The sequence below is a fragment of the Anas platyrhynchos genome, chromosome 35, assembly GCF_047663525.1.
Source record: "Anas platyrhynchos isolate ZD024472 breed Pekin duck chromosome 35, IASCAAS_PekinDuck_T2T, whole genome shotgun sequence".
NCBI classification, from domain to species: Eukaryota; Metazoa; Chordata; class Aves; order Anseriformes; family Anatidae; genus Anas; species Anas platyrhynchos.
Genome location: NC_092623.1, coordinates 4,387,139 through 4,405,007, shown reverse-complemented (window position 1 = coordinate 4,405,007; position 17,869 = coordinate 4,387,139). Strand labels below are relative to the sequence as shown.

At 39.1% G+C, this 17,869-nt stretch overlaps 1 protein-coding gene and 1 long non-coding RNA gene across 2 annotated transcripts; one reads left to right on the top strand and one right to left on the bottom strand.

Annotated features, from left to right (window-relative positions):
- The first annotated feature begins 1,373 nt into the window (after positions 1–1,373).
- On the top strand, positions 1,374–15,072 carry LOC140000938 (protein limb expression 1-like). Its single transcript, XM_072032044.1, has 3 exons — positions 1,374–1,700; positions 11,897–12,060; positions 12,463–15,072. Exons 1-3 carry the CDS (start codon positions 1,619–1,621, stop codon positions 12,511–12,513), a joined length of 297 nt encoding a protein of 98 aa, XP_071888145.1. The 5' UTR covers positions 1,374–1,618; the 3' UTR covers positions 12,514–15,072.
- LOC140000939 (uncharacterized) lies at positions 9,461–13,015 on the bottom strand. The gene is made up of 2 exons (XR_011806132.1): positions 12,903–13,015; positions 9,461–10,174 (listed from the first exon to the last, which is right to left on the bottom strand). It is a non-coding gene; the product is annotated as an uncharacterized lncRNA (long non-coding RNA).
- Positions 15,073–17,869: the final 2,797 nt, after the last annotated feature.

Here is a 17,869-nt window from a genome sequence, read left to right as displayed (position 1 = left end):
AAGTCTGTCTTGGTAATGGGTTCCAAAAATATACAAAGCCTGTCCCGTTTGATTGTGCTCCATGAGAATAGAAAGGATGGAATGATGGAAATCCATGCTGTTTATTTTCAAAATGTTCCTTTAAAGCATCCATTAACTCTTTTAAAGGTATTCTAATGGATGGCTGTAAGTTATCATTTTCATTTACTCTGCCAGACGAGACTTTTCAGAGAGTAGAGTAAGTGAGGGAGTTACAGCTTAATATATCTTTATTAAGCCTTTTTTTTTTTTCAAAGCAGCAGAATTCCTGAAATATCTGAAGTCATCAAAGGTCGCCACAAAGTTTACACATGGGATGAAGTTTAGAGTTCTCTTAGAGTGAACTTGGGAAAATGCAGAGGTTAAGACAATAGCATTATTGATTATCTTAGCGAATTCACCTAGCAAGGAATGTGCGGGTAATAACAAAATGGGTTTTAAATGTTTTAGTAAACAAACACAATGTTAGTTCATTAATTTGTAAACAAAACATGAAGATAAAGAGTAGATACACCTTGTGCAATGCACACTCTATAAATGAAACAGTATGTACTGAAACTTGTAAGTGATGGAGATAAAAGGTTGCCCAGCAGTTTTCCACTGCTGCATCTTTAAAAAGAAAAAAAGAAAAAAATAATTTTTCTTTGGGAAAGACTGTACAGTAATTAAAGAACACACATCCTTACTTTGGGATTTTTTCCAAATCAAAAAGAAGACTTTACTGGAATTGAAATAAAAGTAAGCTGAGCAAAGCAACTATTTTGTACAGTTTATGACTCTTACACAAATGTGTGTGACAGCAATGTATTTACATTCGTGCTTCAAGCTTTTGCCACTGCATCTGTGTTTGCCTTGATTGGAGTGCCTCTTCAGACCTCTGCATATCCCACAGGTCCTTTTAGATGTAAACAGTTTAATTCACTGGTATTTTAATACATTTATTGTATAGGGAGTAAGGAAACTGCTTTTCAGGAAACCAGATTCAAATTGGGTTAACCTAATATATCACAAGTTTAATTTTGCTAATCGGATTAATTTTCTATTTGCCATTAATATCCTTCTTCTCCAGTTACATAGTTACAGGAAGAAAAAAAAAAAACACCATACTTTTTATCGAATTTGTTGTTTTTAAACAAGAGCCTGCATGCTGCTTTCAGGCTATCACGTTTAGTATAGCTTTACATAAGTATTTCCTTATATTTGCAATCTTTTCCATAATTTGAGGGTTTGGGTGAGCAAGAGAGTCTCTTTATTCATTTGGTATGAACCAGAGGTCTTTGCCTCAGCACATCGCCAATAAACCGATGAAACAAACTTCTTTCTGGTGATTAGCTTCTCTCCCTGGCCTGTAGGTGGGTGTGTTTAACAGAAGGAAGGAGTAGGAATGCGCCTGTCAGCCTGCCTTTGCAGCTAATTAGCTCAGCATACAGCAAAGATAAGCAGTCCGGGGAGGTGGACCCTGCGGAGGGTCGTGGGATTTGAGGCAATGCCTGATTGGGAGACGTGGGGAGATTCCTCAGGAATCCAGAGTTGGTACAGGACTTGCCTGACTCAGGCATGAGGGCAGCTTGTGGCTGCTTTCTGGAAAAGCAGAGCAGAGATGGACAGAACCTTGGAGTCTCTGCAACTTGTAATTGCCCAAGTTCTGCCTCCTCGAGACCCTGCCCTGGTTTTTAAAGACTGTAAGTACCAAAGATAATGATTTTATTTCCCTGATAGTGAGTGTAGTTAATTCAAATGTCTGTTGTACCCAACAAATTAAGAGAGAGAAGTAATTAACATGCTTGTACATGTATTCGTGTGCATACCACAAACTATCATTATTTTATCTTGCCTATTTGAAGGCAGTGTTGCTGCTTATTTTTTAAGTTTGCATTTCAGAAAACTGATTCACAACTTTTACCTAGGATATTTAATTACATTCTAATAACATGGTAAAAACTTTACTGCTTGACAATTTTGGAAAACTTTATGCCAACTCTCTTTCTGTGGTTAGTTTGTCCTATAAATTACCTTTCTTGACTGTAGTACTGCAAAATATCAAATATTGCAATCTTAAAACATAAGATGTTTTCCTGCAAGTATATGGAATGTGATTTCCCTCCCCCCCCCCCATATCAGACTTGACTATGGATGCACTTTTTAAACCTGGCCAAAACACTTTATTCTCTCTTTCTCTCTCATTTTACAAACTATCCCTTGTGAAATGTTCTGAAGTACCTTTCAGTAGATGGCACATAATAAACTGGCCTGATGCATCCCTTGAAACAGAGTTCAATGCAACTCACATCACGGAAATAAGAGTATTTAAATTTGAATTTATGATTTGAGTGGGGCTATGCATGGAACAAAGTGCTATTTAATTAGTAATTTCTTAGAAAATACATCCACAGATTTCATACAATGGAAAAAACCCTCTTCAACAGATCAAATGAAACAATAGTTAAATTCCATTGTTCTCAGTTTTCTTCACAGGTGAATGAGATCTCTTGATGTCATGCCCCCAAATCCGGTCCTACATAAACAATTTGATTGTAAAATTAGTATTTTGCTGGGTGTCATTTCAGTCTGAATCACCTAGTCAATCATTTAACATGCAAACAATGCTGGAACAATGTTAGATTTTTAGAAGGGAGTTTTATTTATTTATTTATTTAACATTCACTTCTAATCGTAATCTCCCGTGTGACCTGAGGCACACTGCAGAGACATTTATTTAATCTCCACTTCATTCTTTTGTCAACAGCTCTGTTAGAGTTAATAAAATCAGTCTCATACAGTCAACTGTTGCCTTCTAAACTTGCTGTAAAAGGAATAAAGACTTAAAGACATGGCTAGTGATGGACCTAGGGGAAAAACCCATGTACATCTGCATTAAACAACTCCACTTGCCAGATTCTTATGCTCATAGCCACACTGAAAAGTCAGAGGCTGACCCAGTAGTTCCCTGGGACTAAGTTGGATTTACTCTTGTAGAAGGATGTTACTCTTGTGTGAATGTAGCATAAGGATCTGTCCCAGAGCTTAGGAGTCTGACATCTGTTTCTCAGGCCACCCTGCAGGAGGTTTGTATGCTGCTGGGTAGGTTTGTATTACTGTTGCAGTCTTGGGACCTCGTGGAGCAGTCTGTGAATGTACACACATCACAGGAACAAAGAATTTGATCGGGGTGCAGTGTGGGGGGTGGGCTCGAGGAGAGGGGCATTCCCTTTCATAAGTTTCCACTGGTAACCAGTTCCTGCAGGTCTACTGACAAGGCTTTTATTGAAAGTGTATGTACAAGCTGCTTGGACAATGCATTTGTGACCACCCACAGATCTAAGGGAGGGCGAGATGATTAAATAGAAACAAAAGTGCGAGTGGATTCGAGTAGTTTTGTTTTTTTTTTTTCTACTTTAGATTTTCTGAGGTATGAAAAGAATTTTGAAGGCATTCTAATATAAATTTAACCTATACAGGCTTGAAGTTGCTGTGAGTGTGTGCCACTAATTCTGACTGGTGACAGACATTCATAGTGCTTTGTCTGATGAGTCAGATGAGAATTTACATGCATTCTTTTTATCTTCAGCAAAAAGTCATCTTTAGATCTAGGTGGTGTCCATCTCTGACTTGTAATCAGATTTAAATACAGCAAGCAAGTATTAGACTAGAAAGAACATAGTGTCTCATGTTTCCCCATGGGACCACGTCCACATCTCTTACAAACGCATTACTTTCAGACCTTATTGGAAAGAACAAAGTAAGAATGAAGTCCATTCAGGATCTACTTTGTTGCAGCAGCATCTACCCTTTTCACAATGTGGTGTGACTCAGTATGTCAACAGGACTGAGTTTTGCTAGAGCAAGATGTCAGAGCAAGTCTGCTCATCACTGCTCAGCACCACATACACTTTTTGTTCCCATTCCAACCTAGAGGTCTTGGCTTGCACTGTCCCAACACTTTGTTCTGTTGGGAATGTCTCACAGAGGGCTTTCTTCAACAGCAGCAGGGAGAGACAAGAAAGTCCCTGCCCTCCTGGGTGCAGCTTGCAGGAGCAAATACAGTGAGTGGTGCTGTGCCTGCTGCAGCAGTGCTCCTTCTGGGCTAGCATCTGCCCAGCAGAGGCAGAGATGATGGGATTTGGGAAAGATGCAAGATCATGGCTGGGTGCCCTGGCAACAAGACAGCAGGGATAATTTGTTTCTCACAAGTTCCTCCCTGCCATGAGAATGCTTTATCCTTATAGTGGTAAACAATCTTTGGCAGAGAGCAGGGGTCTGAGCAAGACCCCGTGGTGCAGGCCTGTCACCAGCCCACTGATGGGGGACGGGGAACAGTGGGCTGCAGAGGGGCTGGCAGCTCCAGCAAGAATGGGACAGGCAAAGACATGGAGGAGGAAGGCAAGAAGAAGGAGCCCAGTGCTCAACCCATGCTACTGCAAGAGTTGTGTTTGCTTTTTGGTGTGTGTGTTTCCCTGAACTGTGCGCTGTATGTAGCTTCCATCCCAGATAACATGATAAAAAGATAATGCTTTCTACCATGCAGACCTAATTAACCCCAGCACTGGTCTAATCCATATGCTGACCTTATTACGACTTCGTTTTCATATCAAAAAATATTATGGTATCAGGTAGGAGTTACGATAAAGCTTGGAAAAAAGCTAAGTACTTCCAGAAAGTCTTTTTAAGCCCTGACTTGAATTCATGGTTCCTAGATGGATTGCTACTTGGTTGGTTTGTGAACATTTAGCAAAGTGATTTTACATCAGCTGAACAGCACTGTGTCTCCATTTCTTTTTACTGGTAGCAACAAATCGCACATTTTCCTTTGCACGTTTTGCCAGCAAAGATTTCAGGTCAGCAATAGATGGACAGGTTAGACTGTAGAGTTTTTAATAAGAAAGTATGTTAACTTATGGGGATCTGCCCATAATTTTTGGTAGAATCAGCCCAGCTCACTTTTCTTCATTTAACATTGAAATAGATTTGTCAGTGGGTACCATACTAGCTCTCTGATACAAGCTTTTAAATTGAAGTGCACTATAGCCAGAGTAAGTCAGTTGCCTTGGAGAAATATTACAAGATTAAAAGTTTTATCAAACAAACAGTCTTTTCCTTTCTAGATTAATGTTATTATTACTATACTATTCCTATGCGAATCAGTTATACTTCTGGTTATCACAGGAGATTGACCAATTTATAATTCTTTATTGCTATATTCAGATGCTGAAATTATACCAAGGTTCTTATCATTTTCCCATGTAATGCTACATAAGAATGTAGACCAAGCCAAGCTGTTCGGCAATGGTTAACAGTTGTCTTCAGACTATCAGCTTAAAAACACCTGACTTTAGTATGTCTACTCATTCTGTTCCAAGTGATAACCTGCTTACTCAATTCATAACACTGCAGGGATTGACTTTTTGCCTCAGTCCAACGGTGGTGTCAGTGAAACCCTCCCAGTCTCTACCCTTCCTTTCCCTAGCTGCATCTAAATCTGCTGTGACTACAAACATACCAATGGTTCACAAAGCCTACACCATTCTCTGAGCTGCTTGCCTCCAACATCTTCTTCTTTCTTCCTTTACTTGGTAACATGTTCAGAATGGCTCTTGAGGAGGCCATCCAGTTCATTTATTTAATTTTATTTTGTTCTTTTTCCAAATCCTTGAAGTCTAGGAACTGTCAGTCAGTGCTGGATTTAAGGTAGCCATTGCCAATTAAAGATGTTGCTTCTCACAAGTGGAATCTCACCCCACAATCAGATCTTCTTTTCCTGAAACAACATCTTGCTACTTTTTGTGCTTTTTAAGGGTTTTAGACAGAATCACCTAGTAGTCCACTGCTAGATCAGCTCACTCATATAGCATCCAAATCCATCATGGAGAAGGAAAAATGCCCCTGAAGTCCTCTCAGCATATTGTTGGTGTCCCAGTACATGATACTTGATAATGTTTTTATATATATTTAACAATATACCTAATTTCATTAGGTTTAGTAAGGATATGGGGCTTTTTATTTTTGTACATATACATGGAGAACAGAATAGTATAGCATATGGACCAGAATATCCTAACAAAATCACTGCTAACATGCTAATACATAACATAATATATATGATAAATGCATAGTAAGATCATGGGAAAATTAATTGATATTGCCTACTCGCATTTGTACCTTTTTTTTCCTAAAGCTATTATTTATATGTTTAAAAATATGCAAAATAAATCAAAAGAGAAGCAATAAAACCTTCCCTCAAAACAGCTGGATCCCACTCCAGTTGCTGCCTTTTTTTTTTTTTTTTTTTCCTAGAGATTTAAACAGTATCTCTTTGCTAGCCTGAGCCCAATTTAACAGCTTCCCTAAGATGTATGCATTAAGTTACAAGCCTTAATAGGCTGCAGCTGGGGAAGGGTGCACTTGTAACTTATGAACTTTGTTTAAACGATATAGTTTTACTGATTATGTGCCATGGCTTGATTTAAGACATGTAAGGGAACTTTACTAGCCTCTCACTGAAGAATCTTCTTTAATAGATTTCATATTACATATTTCTTTCATTCAAAAAGCTTGTATTTTTCTTCTGCATTCACGTATTAAATTAAATCCACGAAGGCAGTTAAAAGGACTTTTAGAAACAGCTGTTTTAAGTTTTAAAATGACAAAGTAGGTGGTTATCTTGTGTGTGTGTTCTTTATACTCCACTCTCTCGGCAGTGAGACGTTGTCAAGTATATGACTCCATTCCACTTCAGTGGCAGAGTCACTTGGCTCCCACTCCGATTTGCCCTTCCAGTCTTGGCCAAAACACCCCCCTCCCAGTTGGCCAGCCTCCTGTTTATGGCATTGTTTGTTTGCCTTGGTTGAGGTGAATGCCTAGCCAGTATTTTTAGCAGTAATTCACAGAAACCTGGAGCTATTTTTTTTCTGGCATCAATGCAGTGCAAACTTACTGACATAATCCAAGTTGGAGAGTTCTGTTTCCCACTTAGAATGATATTTAATTTGACTCACAGACTTCCTTGAGCAGAGGCAAGACAGTTGCTACTGAAAGGTGAGAAATTGTCTGGAAAACAATGTTGTGTTATAATAAATGTGTTATCATTTAATCCTCTTTCAAACACAGTTCACATCAAACTGTATTTCTGAACTCTCAAAAGAGCTCAGGGTTCATTTAGGGTAAATGCAGCTGTATAACCCACATATTTGTTGTTCCACAGAACTCGCAGCCTGTCCTAAATTCAAATATATATATATATATATAAATAAATAAATAATAAAAAGTCCTTAGAGTCTAGGAAAACTTCAAGAACTCTACCAGGATTTGCACTTGGGGACAGCTTCATTTGGTACAATGCTCAGCCCCTGGGCAAGAGGCTTTTCCAGCTGAGTAAAAAGCAAAGTAGAGAAGAAAAATCATCTTCTCACCTCGTAACTAGGCATTACAGCCAGCTTCAAATAGACTATTGTGGAACCATTAATATTCACAGATGGGAGAGTACTAAAGGAGGGTATATGGAATTCTTGCTCTTGAACTTGGTGATGCACGTACTACTATGAAACTCTAACTGAGAAAGATCTGAGGTATAAAGTGGATAAAATATTGTCTGAATGGGGTCTTGGCATTGCCTACAACAAAATCAATACTGTTAACTAATTCAGCAACTGACAGTGTACAAAATAAATTGTTTTAAAGCATGGATGATTTAATCCTGAAGAAAATTGTTTGTCATTGCATACAAATACTATAAGCATTATCTTAAAAACTCAACCACATCATAGGCATCTTTCAAAATACGAAAGTCAATTACAATGAGAATGTCCTTTCAAAATGAGACGTAAATTACAGTATTTTGCTGCATTAAACCATGAATCTTGTTGTTTCATTTATGTACTTCTGAAAATTCTCATTGTTTTCCATACTGCATTTTTAGACTTAAGCCAGTTGGATTCCAAATACTGATATACAGCATAGAGACTGAACAACATTCTGCCTGGAATGTTTAGAAATGAAGGCAAACAATGCATGTGATTGCAGGAAAAATGAATATTGAGAGATCTTAATACAACATTAGTAATCATCATATTAGTAATCATTAGTTACTATCTTAGAATAGTAACTTAGTATATTTGATTGTGCATCTGATCATATGTATACATTTTTCACATCTTCCTAAACTGCTACAAATCCATGTGATACATAATGAAGGAAAAAAAAATAATAGTGGCTGTAGTGGCTGTTAGGCATAAATAAAATCTTTTTTTTTTTTTTTTTTTAGTAGAGAACTGTTTTCACACACACCGAATTTTTACAAGTTTAGCTGAAATTGTTTTAATTATATATTTGAAATTGATATGCTGTTTTAATTTAATGATGATAAACATACTGATTCAAGCTAAACAGTTGAGTAAAATAAAATTAATTAAATCAAAACATAAAGAATTCTTGGGGAAAAAAAAGTTTGAGGCTTTGATATCATGGCTGCATTCTGTAGTTTAACCTGATGCATCTTCATGTTCATCACTGTTTTGAGGTGCTAGTTTTGGCTAGGATTGAAAAAATCACAGCAAAAACTGCAGTGATAATTTGATGCTGCCACTACATATATACCATCAAGTATTTCCTGCTACCATCCTCACAGCTAAGCCAGGTTTTATGTTTATCCAATTCAGTACAAACCCAGGCACTTTTAATTACTTAATTACAGAGATATCCAGCTGCACTGTGGGATAGGCACATAGCTTTCATTTGACAGAAATTCTAAACAGAATAAAAATGATGCTGCTCAGCTACTGTTTCTGTGTTAGTCATACACGTATTAGTTTAATCTGTAGCAGCTACTCACTGCTTACTAGTCCTCTGGTAAAATATTGCTTTATCTGTAAAATTTGAGACAGCTTAAAGCATGTTTCAGGATTTCAGGAAAAGAAGGGAAATATATTTCTGTTGGTGTATTGCAGTGAAAGTAGATACCTCTCTATAGCTCTAAAAAGTCTTTTGAATATTAGTTTTCAGAGTGGAAACTTTCAGCCAAGTGAGAGGCTGTCTAAATGCTGAATTACCATCGAAAGGACTCATGAACAAGAATGGAAATTAAAACAGAAATTTTACACTCTGAACTCTTAATTTCTGTAAAACTAACAACAGAAGAGAAGCAAGGATCAGACACACAGCAATTTAGGTCACTTATTGCTATCATTGGTACTAAACAGTTTAAATACCTGTTTCTTTTATAGACCACTATACCAGTATAATTTCCTCTTGGTAAGCAAAAGCACGCATGATATTTATGGGTAGTTTCCCCTCCATCAATGAGGGGCTTAGGATACTAAAATCTAGGGACTTGGACTGGACAAAAAATGATCATGCTTGGGATTTCCCTGTGCAGCTTTGCCAATTGCATTGTACATCTTCTTAGAAGACTCAGCAGTTTATTACCTACAGAATAATCGATCTCATCATGATGTGGGAGAAATCAAGCTTTATTAAAATTTATTTATTTATTGTTTTACCAAAAGTTGTATCATACAGGCTGAATGATGAGACCAGAAAGAGTACTGTGGGTTACCTACACCACCAAATTCATTATTCCTGTGGACTTTGCATTATTGTTTTTAAGGACTGCACTCTTGGACAACAGTTGTTTCAAAAACCAAAGCACTTTATGGAAACATCCTAAATCAGTGATATTCTTAAAGCTGATACTTTCTGTTGCTATCTATTTCAATACCAGTAAAGGACTGAATGTCACCAATACCATTCTCACACTGAAGCAACAGCTCCTACTGAATTGTCATGTTTAAACTTGGAAATTTTACATTCATGAATTTTATGTTCAAATATCAGTTTTCACTTAATGGGTTTAAAATTAGATTGTTACCCAATGTGTGCATGCTCTGTGGAGCAGAAGGTCTCATAAAAAAGAAAAAAAAAAGAAGAAAAAAAAACCACTCAGATGTTTACATCAGTGAGGTATTCAGCCAGAGACCAATTTCTGAAGGTGGATTACCATTTGGAGTCCGTACCGGTAGCAGTTTCCCTGGCTAGTAGACCAGTTTTTCTCCCACATTCATCATCATTTAGAAAAGCAGAAGTCAGTTTCTGTGGTTAAGAGTTCCTCAATATTTCAGTTTTTTCTCACAGCTGCACTGAGACAGTGGTTATCCCAACGTGTTTCCTGTTACAAATACAAAATTTATTCAGATAGCTTTCTTCTTTACGGTGAAGCAATATTCCAATGCCATGAGAGTTCTGCAGCTTTAAATGCCCAAAATGCCAGAACTGGTAGGAGCCAACACTGCTGCTGCATCCGTGACACCATCCAGTGGCAGACAGCAGTGTGCTCCAAACACCCTGCCTCGCCTCCCCAGAGCTCAGACCACGCCACCCACACTTCCTCATGGCTTGAGCACAGCAAAAAGGGAACTGGTGATGACCACACTCTGTGTGTCTGCCCTTGTCATGGCTAAATGCCAAGAAAAGCTGTTGTCTGTGAGAGCAGTGCAGCTGCCAGAAGTCAGGAAACAGGCGGTGACAATATTGGAGCTCACATTGCTCACCCTGCAGCAAACAGAGCAATGCCCTGTCCATAGATTGCATGTGAGCTACCACCAGGGTGACACTGTCTCAAAATGGATCACTTCTACATTATTCCACTACTAACAAGGTCAGACGAGATGAAGAAAGAGGAAAATTATACATGTATGAGGAAAATTATCTCTGCCACTGATTCCTGTATGCACTAATACTTGATACTGAACCAGTATCAGTACTCTGAAGGACCCATACTGCTGCCTAGGGCTTCCATATTTCCACTGGAAGGTCCAAATTAAGAAACATACTTCTTACCTTCTGAATTTAAATTTTCAAGTGAGAAATGATGAACATCATACACAGCTGTTTTTTTTTTTTTGTTTGTTTGTTCATTTGTTTGTTTTTGCATAGTGTTGTGGTTTAACCTATTAGGCAGCTAAGCACCACGCAGCCATTTGCTTACCCTCCTCCCTCCCTCTGTGGGATGGGGGAGAGAATCAGGAAAAAGAAAAAGAAAAAAAAAAAAAAGGAAAGAAAGCCTGTAGGTTGAGATAAAGACAGTTTATTTGGAGAGAGGAAAAAAAAAAAAAAAAGAAGAAGAAAAAAAAGGAAAATAATAATAATGATGATAAGAGTATTAATACCACTAATGTGTACAAAACAAGTGATGCACAATGCAATTGCTCACCACCTGCTGAACGATGCCCAGAAAGAAAGAAAATTATCTCTAAGCTACACATGGCTCTGTAAAAGGAGTCTAGATAAACTATACTAAAATTCTTTTCGAGTCCAAGCCAAAAAGTGTTGAGAAAACCCCAACACAGAACGTAAAACTTTGGAGTACTGGCTCAATAGTCATGATGTCAATTGGATTTCTGGTTTTCACATTTCTATTTTCACATTAGCCTGCAACTATTATCATCATAATATACAACACCTTTTTTTCCAGCTACTTCATAAAGTTTTGCATTAAAAGTCAGCTGCTTTCCTTGCATGACCATGTGTTTTTGTTTTTGTTTTTGTTTTTGTTTTTTGAGAATGGAAAAGAGGAATCTGAGTATAACATTTTCTCATGTTTGAAAGTGAGCAGCTTAATGGCTGCTGTGATATCAAAGTTCCAACACATTGACTTAATAGTACAATATTGCTGACCTGCAATTTATGTACTACAGTAGCCTGCAATCCCAGAAAGTCCAAAATTGCCACAAAATCATATTTTTCACACCAGCAGAAATAATCACAGACATTTTATTATCAATAATAAATGTATCAAGCTCATATGTCTGCATTTCTTGTGTAACACAGAAAACACTAAGATCAAGGACATGTATGCATCCTACATTCAGCATTTTTATGTCTTTGACAGTGAATGTCGTAGCAATATTGCAGGAGTTCTGGGAAAGCAAACAGAAGCAGAAGGCCGTATTCCCAAGCGAAGGCATCATTGTGTATGAATCACTGAGCTCCCTGGGCCCACCATTTGTGAGCTATGTTACCTTGCCGGGAGGAAGTTGCTTTGGTAACTTTCAGGTAAGTGTCAGCTTCCAATCTTTGCCAGGGGAATTTTATCTATTTATTTATATATTTATTCAGGAAAATTCTTTTGCCATAGAAGATACAGGACAACTACTTCTGTAACAATGAATACTACACTTGACTTTTCCAATCTCATTCTGTCCCAGCCCTCACCGACTTGAGAGACAAGGTACCTGAAGGAAAACAACACAGAGTTCTAGGAATGATTTTACCAGTCTTGTCTCTGGTTTCCAGTCATATCTACAATGAAGTGAAACATTATGAGTAACTCAAGTCAGGCCAGATATGTCCCTTCTACGTCAATAACCAAACCTGTCAAGTTAAGAACATGGAATTAATGAAAAGGAAATCCTTCTATTTTGATCTGAGTTCACTTTTTTTTTTTTTTTTTTCTAGACCAAGAAGAACCAGCAAAAGTCGGGTGAAAAATGGAATGAAAAATGTTAAGGCCAGGCAGCTTGCTCACTGCAAGTGCTAATCTGAAAGCAGATGGAGTGCATCTTCATACACTCCATCCTGAGACACTCCACTCAACAGGCCAGACCAGCTGATGAAGTGCATTGCTGTCCTGAAGTTTCATGTGATGGGCTACTTTTAAGTCTCTTGTTTATGCTGTAGTACTTGAGGTCTATGGCAGGACCACAGCACACTCTTATTTGTCTACCCTTCTTTCTTGATCGTGTGTGGGAAAGAGAGAACGTGTAGAGGCCCTCAGCCACATGCTGCACCTGTCACTCTGTGCAGCTACATCCCTGAGCCAAAGTACCAAACTTCATGCTTGTGAAAGGACTTTACACAAACTACAGAAATCGAAAATGAAGCATCCAAACACTTACAGGAGGGTGGGCCCTCTCGATGCACCTCAACGTGGGATCCACAAGTCCTCACGTGGTTTCATCCAGCACACTTCTCTGTCCCTCCTCGCTAAACTTGCTCAGAGGCAGCTGTTACCAAGGTGTCACAGTGACATCATTCAATTCTGTTTCTGAAGTCATCACCGTAGGCCCCTGGCAGCGGCAACACAACACTTTCTCTTGCTAATGCGAATGTCTCAGAAACAAGTAGAGAAGTCCCACTCTCCCCAAGCTGACTTTAATTGGAGTAGTTCCAAAATTATTCTCTGCCCCCCTACATCTGGGGAAGGTGTGTGAGAAATCTTTTCCTTAAGAAAGGATTACAAGCCAAAAAAAGCTTGCTTCTGATACGTTCCCCTTCCTTTTAGAGCTGTTCACCTTTGATTTCCAAGGAAGAAAAAAGAAGGTGAAATCAACAATTCTCCTCCTCCGAGTTGGGAATATGAAATAAGCCCAATTATTTAGGAAGCCTGCAAAAGGAAACTATAAATTTCCTTGTTAAACACCTTGTTGCTTCTGAAAACTTTTCCAGTACTTTGCAGCTGCAGTGCTTTTCGGTGGGTGGGCAGCCGAGCTCCATCACGGCCACTCTCTCCCTCCCCCTCCTCAAAGAGAAAGGGAGAGAAAATACGAGGCAAAGGGCTCAAGGGTTGAGACAAGGACAGGGAGATCGCTCAACAAGGATCGTGATGGGCAAAGCAGACTCAGCATAGGGAGACAGTAAGATTTCCTGCCTAACTACTACTACTACCAGGCTAGACAAGTGAGAACCAAAGGAAAGAAACCAAACACACCTTCCTTCCCCCCATCTGACCTCTTCCAGCTCCTCCCCCCGTGCAGCGCAGGGGAACAGGGGGACTGGACTGGGGGTTGTGCTCAGTCTGTAGCACTTCATCTCCACCACTCCTTCTCGGTCCCTCTCTGCCCCTGCTCCACGTGGGCTCCTGTCCACGGGCTGCAGCTCCGGCCCGGGGCCTGCTCCTGCGGGGGCTCTCCATGGGCCGCAGCCTCCTCCAGGCCACATCCACCTGCTCCACCGGGGGCTCCTCCACCCATGGGGGGGCTGCAGCGTGGAGATCTGCTCCATGGGGGACCCATGGGCTGCAGGGGGACAGCCTGCTCCACCAGGGGCCTCTCCCTGCACAGCCCGCAGGGGAACTGCTGCTGCCTGCCTGCAGCACCTCCTGCCCTCCTGCGGCGCTCACCTGGGAGCTGCAGGGCTGCTTCTCTCACGCTTTCACAATCCTCTCTCCCAGCTGCTGTTGCACAGCAGTATTCTCCCCCCTTCCTTAAATCTGCTCCCCCGAAGCCCACCCAGCAGCACTCCCTACCTTGGCTCAGGCCAGCAGCAGCTCCTTTTTGGAGCCATTTTCAGCTGGCTCTGCTGTGACATGGGCCAGCTGCTGGGCTCTGCTCACAGAAACCACCCCTGCAGCCTCTCCATTATCATATCTTTTTCATGTGAACCCAATTAACCGACTTTCCACAGAACACTGAGAAGAGCTTAATATCAAAAAGTCCTTTACAGCCAAACGTTTACCACAAGCAGTTCAACCATGATCAAATATCTTTCAAGGATATTTCATTGCATGTTAGTTTCCAAGTCTCAAAAGAGTTTCAGAAACTGACAAATCAGTTTGCTATGGATAACAGGGGCAAAGAGAAGTAATGTGTCTTTATTGAACACTGAAAAAATATATATATGTTGGTACCTTTTTATAAGCAGCAGTGCACTTTTCTATTCCGTTACCTAGCATACAAAATGGATGTAGAAAATGAATGCCAGGACACAAATGAGGGTTGCCATGATGAGACTCACGCTAAGTCAGTTTCTCTCCACCTTTAAAGACACATCACAAAGCATTGCATTGCATTATCTCACTCTCTTTCTTTAAAGTGCATAAAAACTATCCCTCCTACTAGATTCAGAATATTCCATGCCATATTTTTTTCTGAATCTTTTTCTCTGAGCTGAGAGAATGACAACTTCAGCCAGTACTGCAGAGTTATAGAGATAGTCATTTACCTCTGCTGGAAATCTTCTACAAGACTTTTTATTGATGACTTTGGGCTCTTGCTACAGTTGGAGCAAGTTTGATCTGGGATTTCTGGACATTTTGTCTGAGCAGCATGGTCCATTACTTACTTACATGGTCTGTTACTTTCTTATGGGTACCAGAGAAGGAATGTTTTGATTTTGTTTTCCTTATATCTAGACTTTTGTTGCCCTCCACTGGACTCTTTCCAGGAGATCCCTGTCTTTTCTGTAGTGGGGAACCCAGACCTGGAGACAGTACTCCAGGTGAGGCCTGACCAGGGAAGAGTAGAGGGGGAGGATCACCTCCTTTGACCTGATGGCCACAGTCCTTTTAATGCAGACATTAAAAACTTCCTATAGTCAGCAGGTTAAAGATATTCAGAGAGTAAACACAGATCACATTGACGCATGGAAAGATCAATATCATCCAATTTTTGTAGTGGTGAAGAGTCTTAGAAAGATACTGATATTATGCAAAATGCTACCAAAGTGAGAGAAATACATGAGACATGGTTTTGAAAGCTCTAATAAAAAAGTGAAATATTGTTTATTTGTAAATGGCACACTGGCCTAGTTATCAGTGAAGCATCTCAGGCCTAGTTATCAGTGAAGCATCTCAGATCCATGCTTTAAAATGAGATTCTGCATGCTGAGTCATTAATATTTTTATTCTTCATACCTTTAATTTTTCTCATGAAGTACACATTGCATTTTGACTGTACTTTCTTCTGGATCACTAACATCAGAAATGCAGTGTACCGATAACAAAACTAAAGGGAATTTTGGGTAACACTGACAAATTCAAATTAAAAGTAGAAAGAGGAAAAAATAACAGCTTTTTATATACTAATCACCTACATATAATAGTTAAAAATATTGCAAAATCTCACAAACATTTCCCTCTGTTACTCCTTTCAGTGCAATATCAGAGAAACGGGACACTAATAATGAAGTTGACAGAGCATCATAAATTAAACTCTAATATGTTTTTTTTTGTTGTTTTTGTTTTTGTGGTGTAGTAAATTTTCATAATGAAATGGGACACCCATTCATAAGTTGTATTTCCTTCTCAAAAAGTACTTAAAGCAGCTTTTAAATATATGGTTAAAATAACTCAAATTCATAAACAAAGATCAGAAAATGAGTTTTAAAAATGAGGTATTCATACTATAAAAGCCTGGCAGCTTTCTAAGACAAAGAATGTCACCTCCCTGAATGTGGATAATGGCTGAAAGAAAATAATTTTACCTCTAATGGCTTTGATTTTGCTAGCAATATCTCATAACAGGGTGCCTGAAAAACAGCTTCCAGACACAGCCTCCATAGTAAAGCAGGAATGAATGTGATAAAGGGAGCACTCTGTCAATACCACTTTACAATAAAAGGCCAAAGCAAATTACTCTCAACAATGAATGCAGACAAAATGAAGATTCAAACAGGATTTTTTTTAAGTAGGGGACATGGAGTGAATTTCTATATAAGCAACCCATAAATTTTGCACCCTCATTTTAAATTCCAAGAGATGGGGAGAAAAAGAACATGATAGGCCTTCAATCCACAGGACAGAAAAATGCAGGGATTTCTTGTTTTCTTTCTCTTCTTTATATCCCATGTAGACAATCTAAAAGAAGCTTGGTGTTTAAACTCTAAAATAATTTTTGGCTGATTGTTTTGCCATGGCGTATATTGCTTTGTGCTTTCTCTGGGTCATTTTTTCCTTCCTGAATGTTGTGCAAATCTAATTTGCCATTCTGCTCTATTATCACTAAATGAGCTTGATCTAACAGTGTAGACGTACAGAGTTGCAAATCTAACTATAATGTAAATCTAACGAGAAAGGAAAGGAAACAAGAATACAGAATTAAATACAACCTGCACCATGTTACTTTCATGAAATAGAGTGAGATACCAGATGTGTAAGTACCTTTTGCTATGCTTGCTATACTGAGAGCTGCAGTGAGTGCAATTGGTCCTCTCTGGACTTTTTCACATATTGGTCCTCTTACCTTTTGTATGCCTTATGTAGAATAAACTACAGAAGAAGTTATAGAGAATTTCAGAATTTTCAGCCAGGGTACAGAGTAATGTAAACACTAACAACCCCTCTCTCTCTTCCCTTCATGATCCAAATAATTCCCTACATTTGTAAATTTAATTGGAATCAAAGCTGGCTATAAAATTTGAAGAGTGGTAAGGGAGTATGAATGGAAGGAAAGCAAGAGAAAAGATATAAAAAACTGCATGCAGAAAAGCATGATAAAAAGTGAACTTTGTGTCACATGAGTTCTGTGTATCAATTCTCCTCTTGTTTGTAAAAATGTTCACAAAGATCAAGGGATAGTTACACAGAAATGTTTGTGTTATTCAGAGTCCTGTCTTTGCAGATGACATGAGAAAAAAATCTTAATTACTTACTTAATTAAAAGCTGTTAAGAAGAAGCTACTTAGATTTCTATGCCAAGCACAAAAAGTAGGAATAGTTAAACATATGTTTCAGTGAAGCTAATCATACCTTGTTGGTGCATACACATCATAGTACAGATTTTATGAATTAAACAGCTTGCAAGATCATTTAGTTATTTTTGCGAAGGTCTGCTGGGCAGTTTTATAGAGATACGCTCAGCCCATCTGCTGATCTTTGTAAAGTAATTTGTGGGTCTGTGTGGTGATTTATTACTGAAACACTGTGAAGACGTACGAGGAACGTCTGAGGGTGCTGGGCCTGTTCAGCCTGGAGAAGAGGAGGCTGAGGGGAGACCTCATCACAGTCTACAACTTCCTCGTAAGGGGGTGTCGAGAGGCAGGAGACCTTTTCTCCATTAACACCAGTGACAGGACCCGCGGGAACGGGGTCAAGCTGAGGCAGGGGAAATTTAGGCTTGACATCAGGAGGGGGTTCTTCACAGAGAGG

Coding starts and splice junctions, on each gene's coding strand:
- LOC140000938 (XM_072032044.1), top strand. CDS start 1,619: ATGGACAGAACCTTGGAGTCTCTGCAACTTGTAATTGCCCAAGTTCTG. Junction 1,701..11,896: donor TGCCCTGGTTTTTAAAGACT/GTAAGTACCAAA, acceptor TGTCTTTGACAG/TGAATGTCGTAGCAATATTG. Junction 12,061..12,462: donor GTTGCTTTGGTAACTTTCAG/GTAAGTGTCAGC, acceptor TTTTTTTTCTAG/ACCAAGAAGAACCAGCAAAA.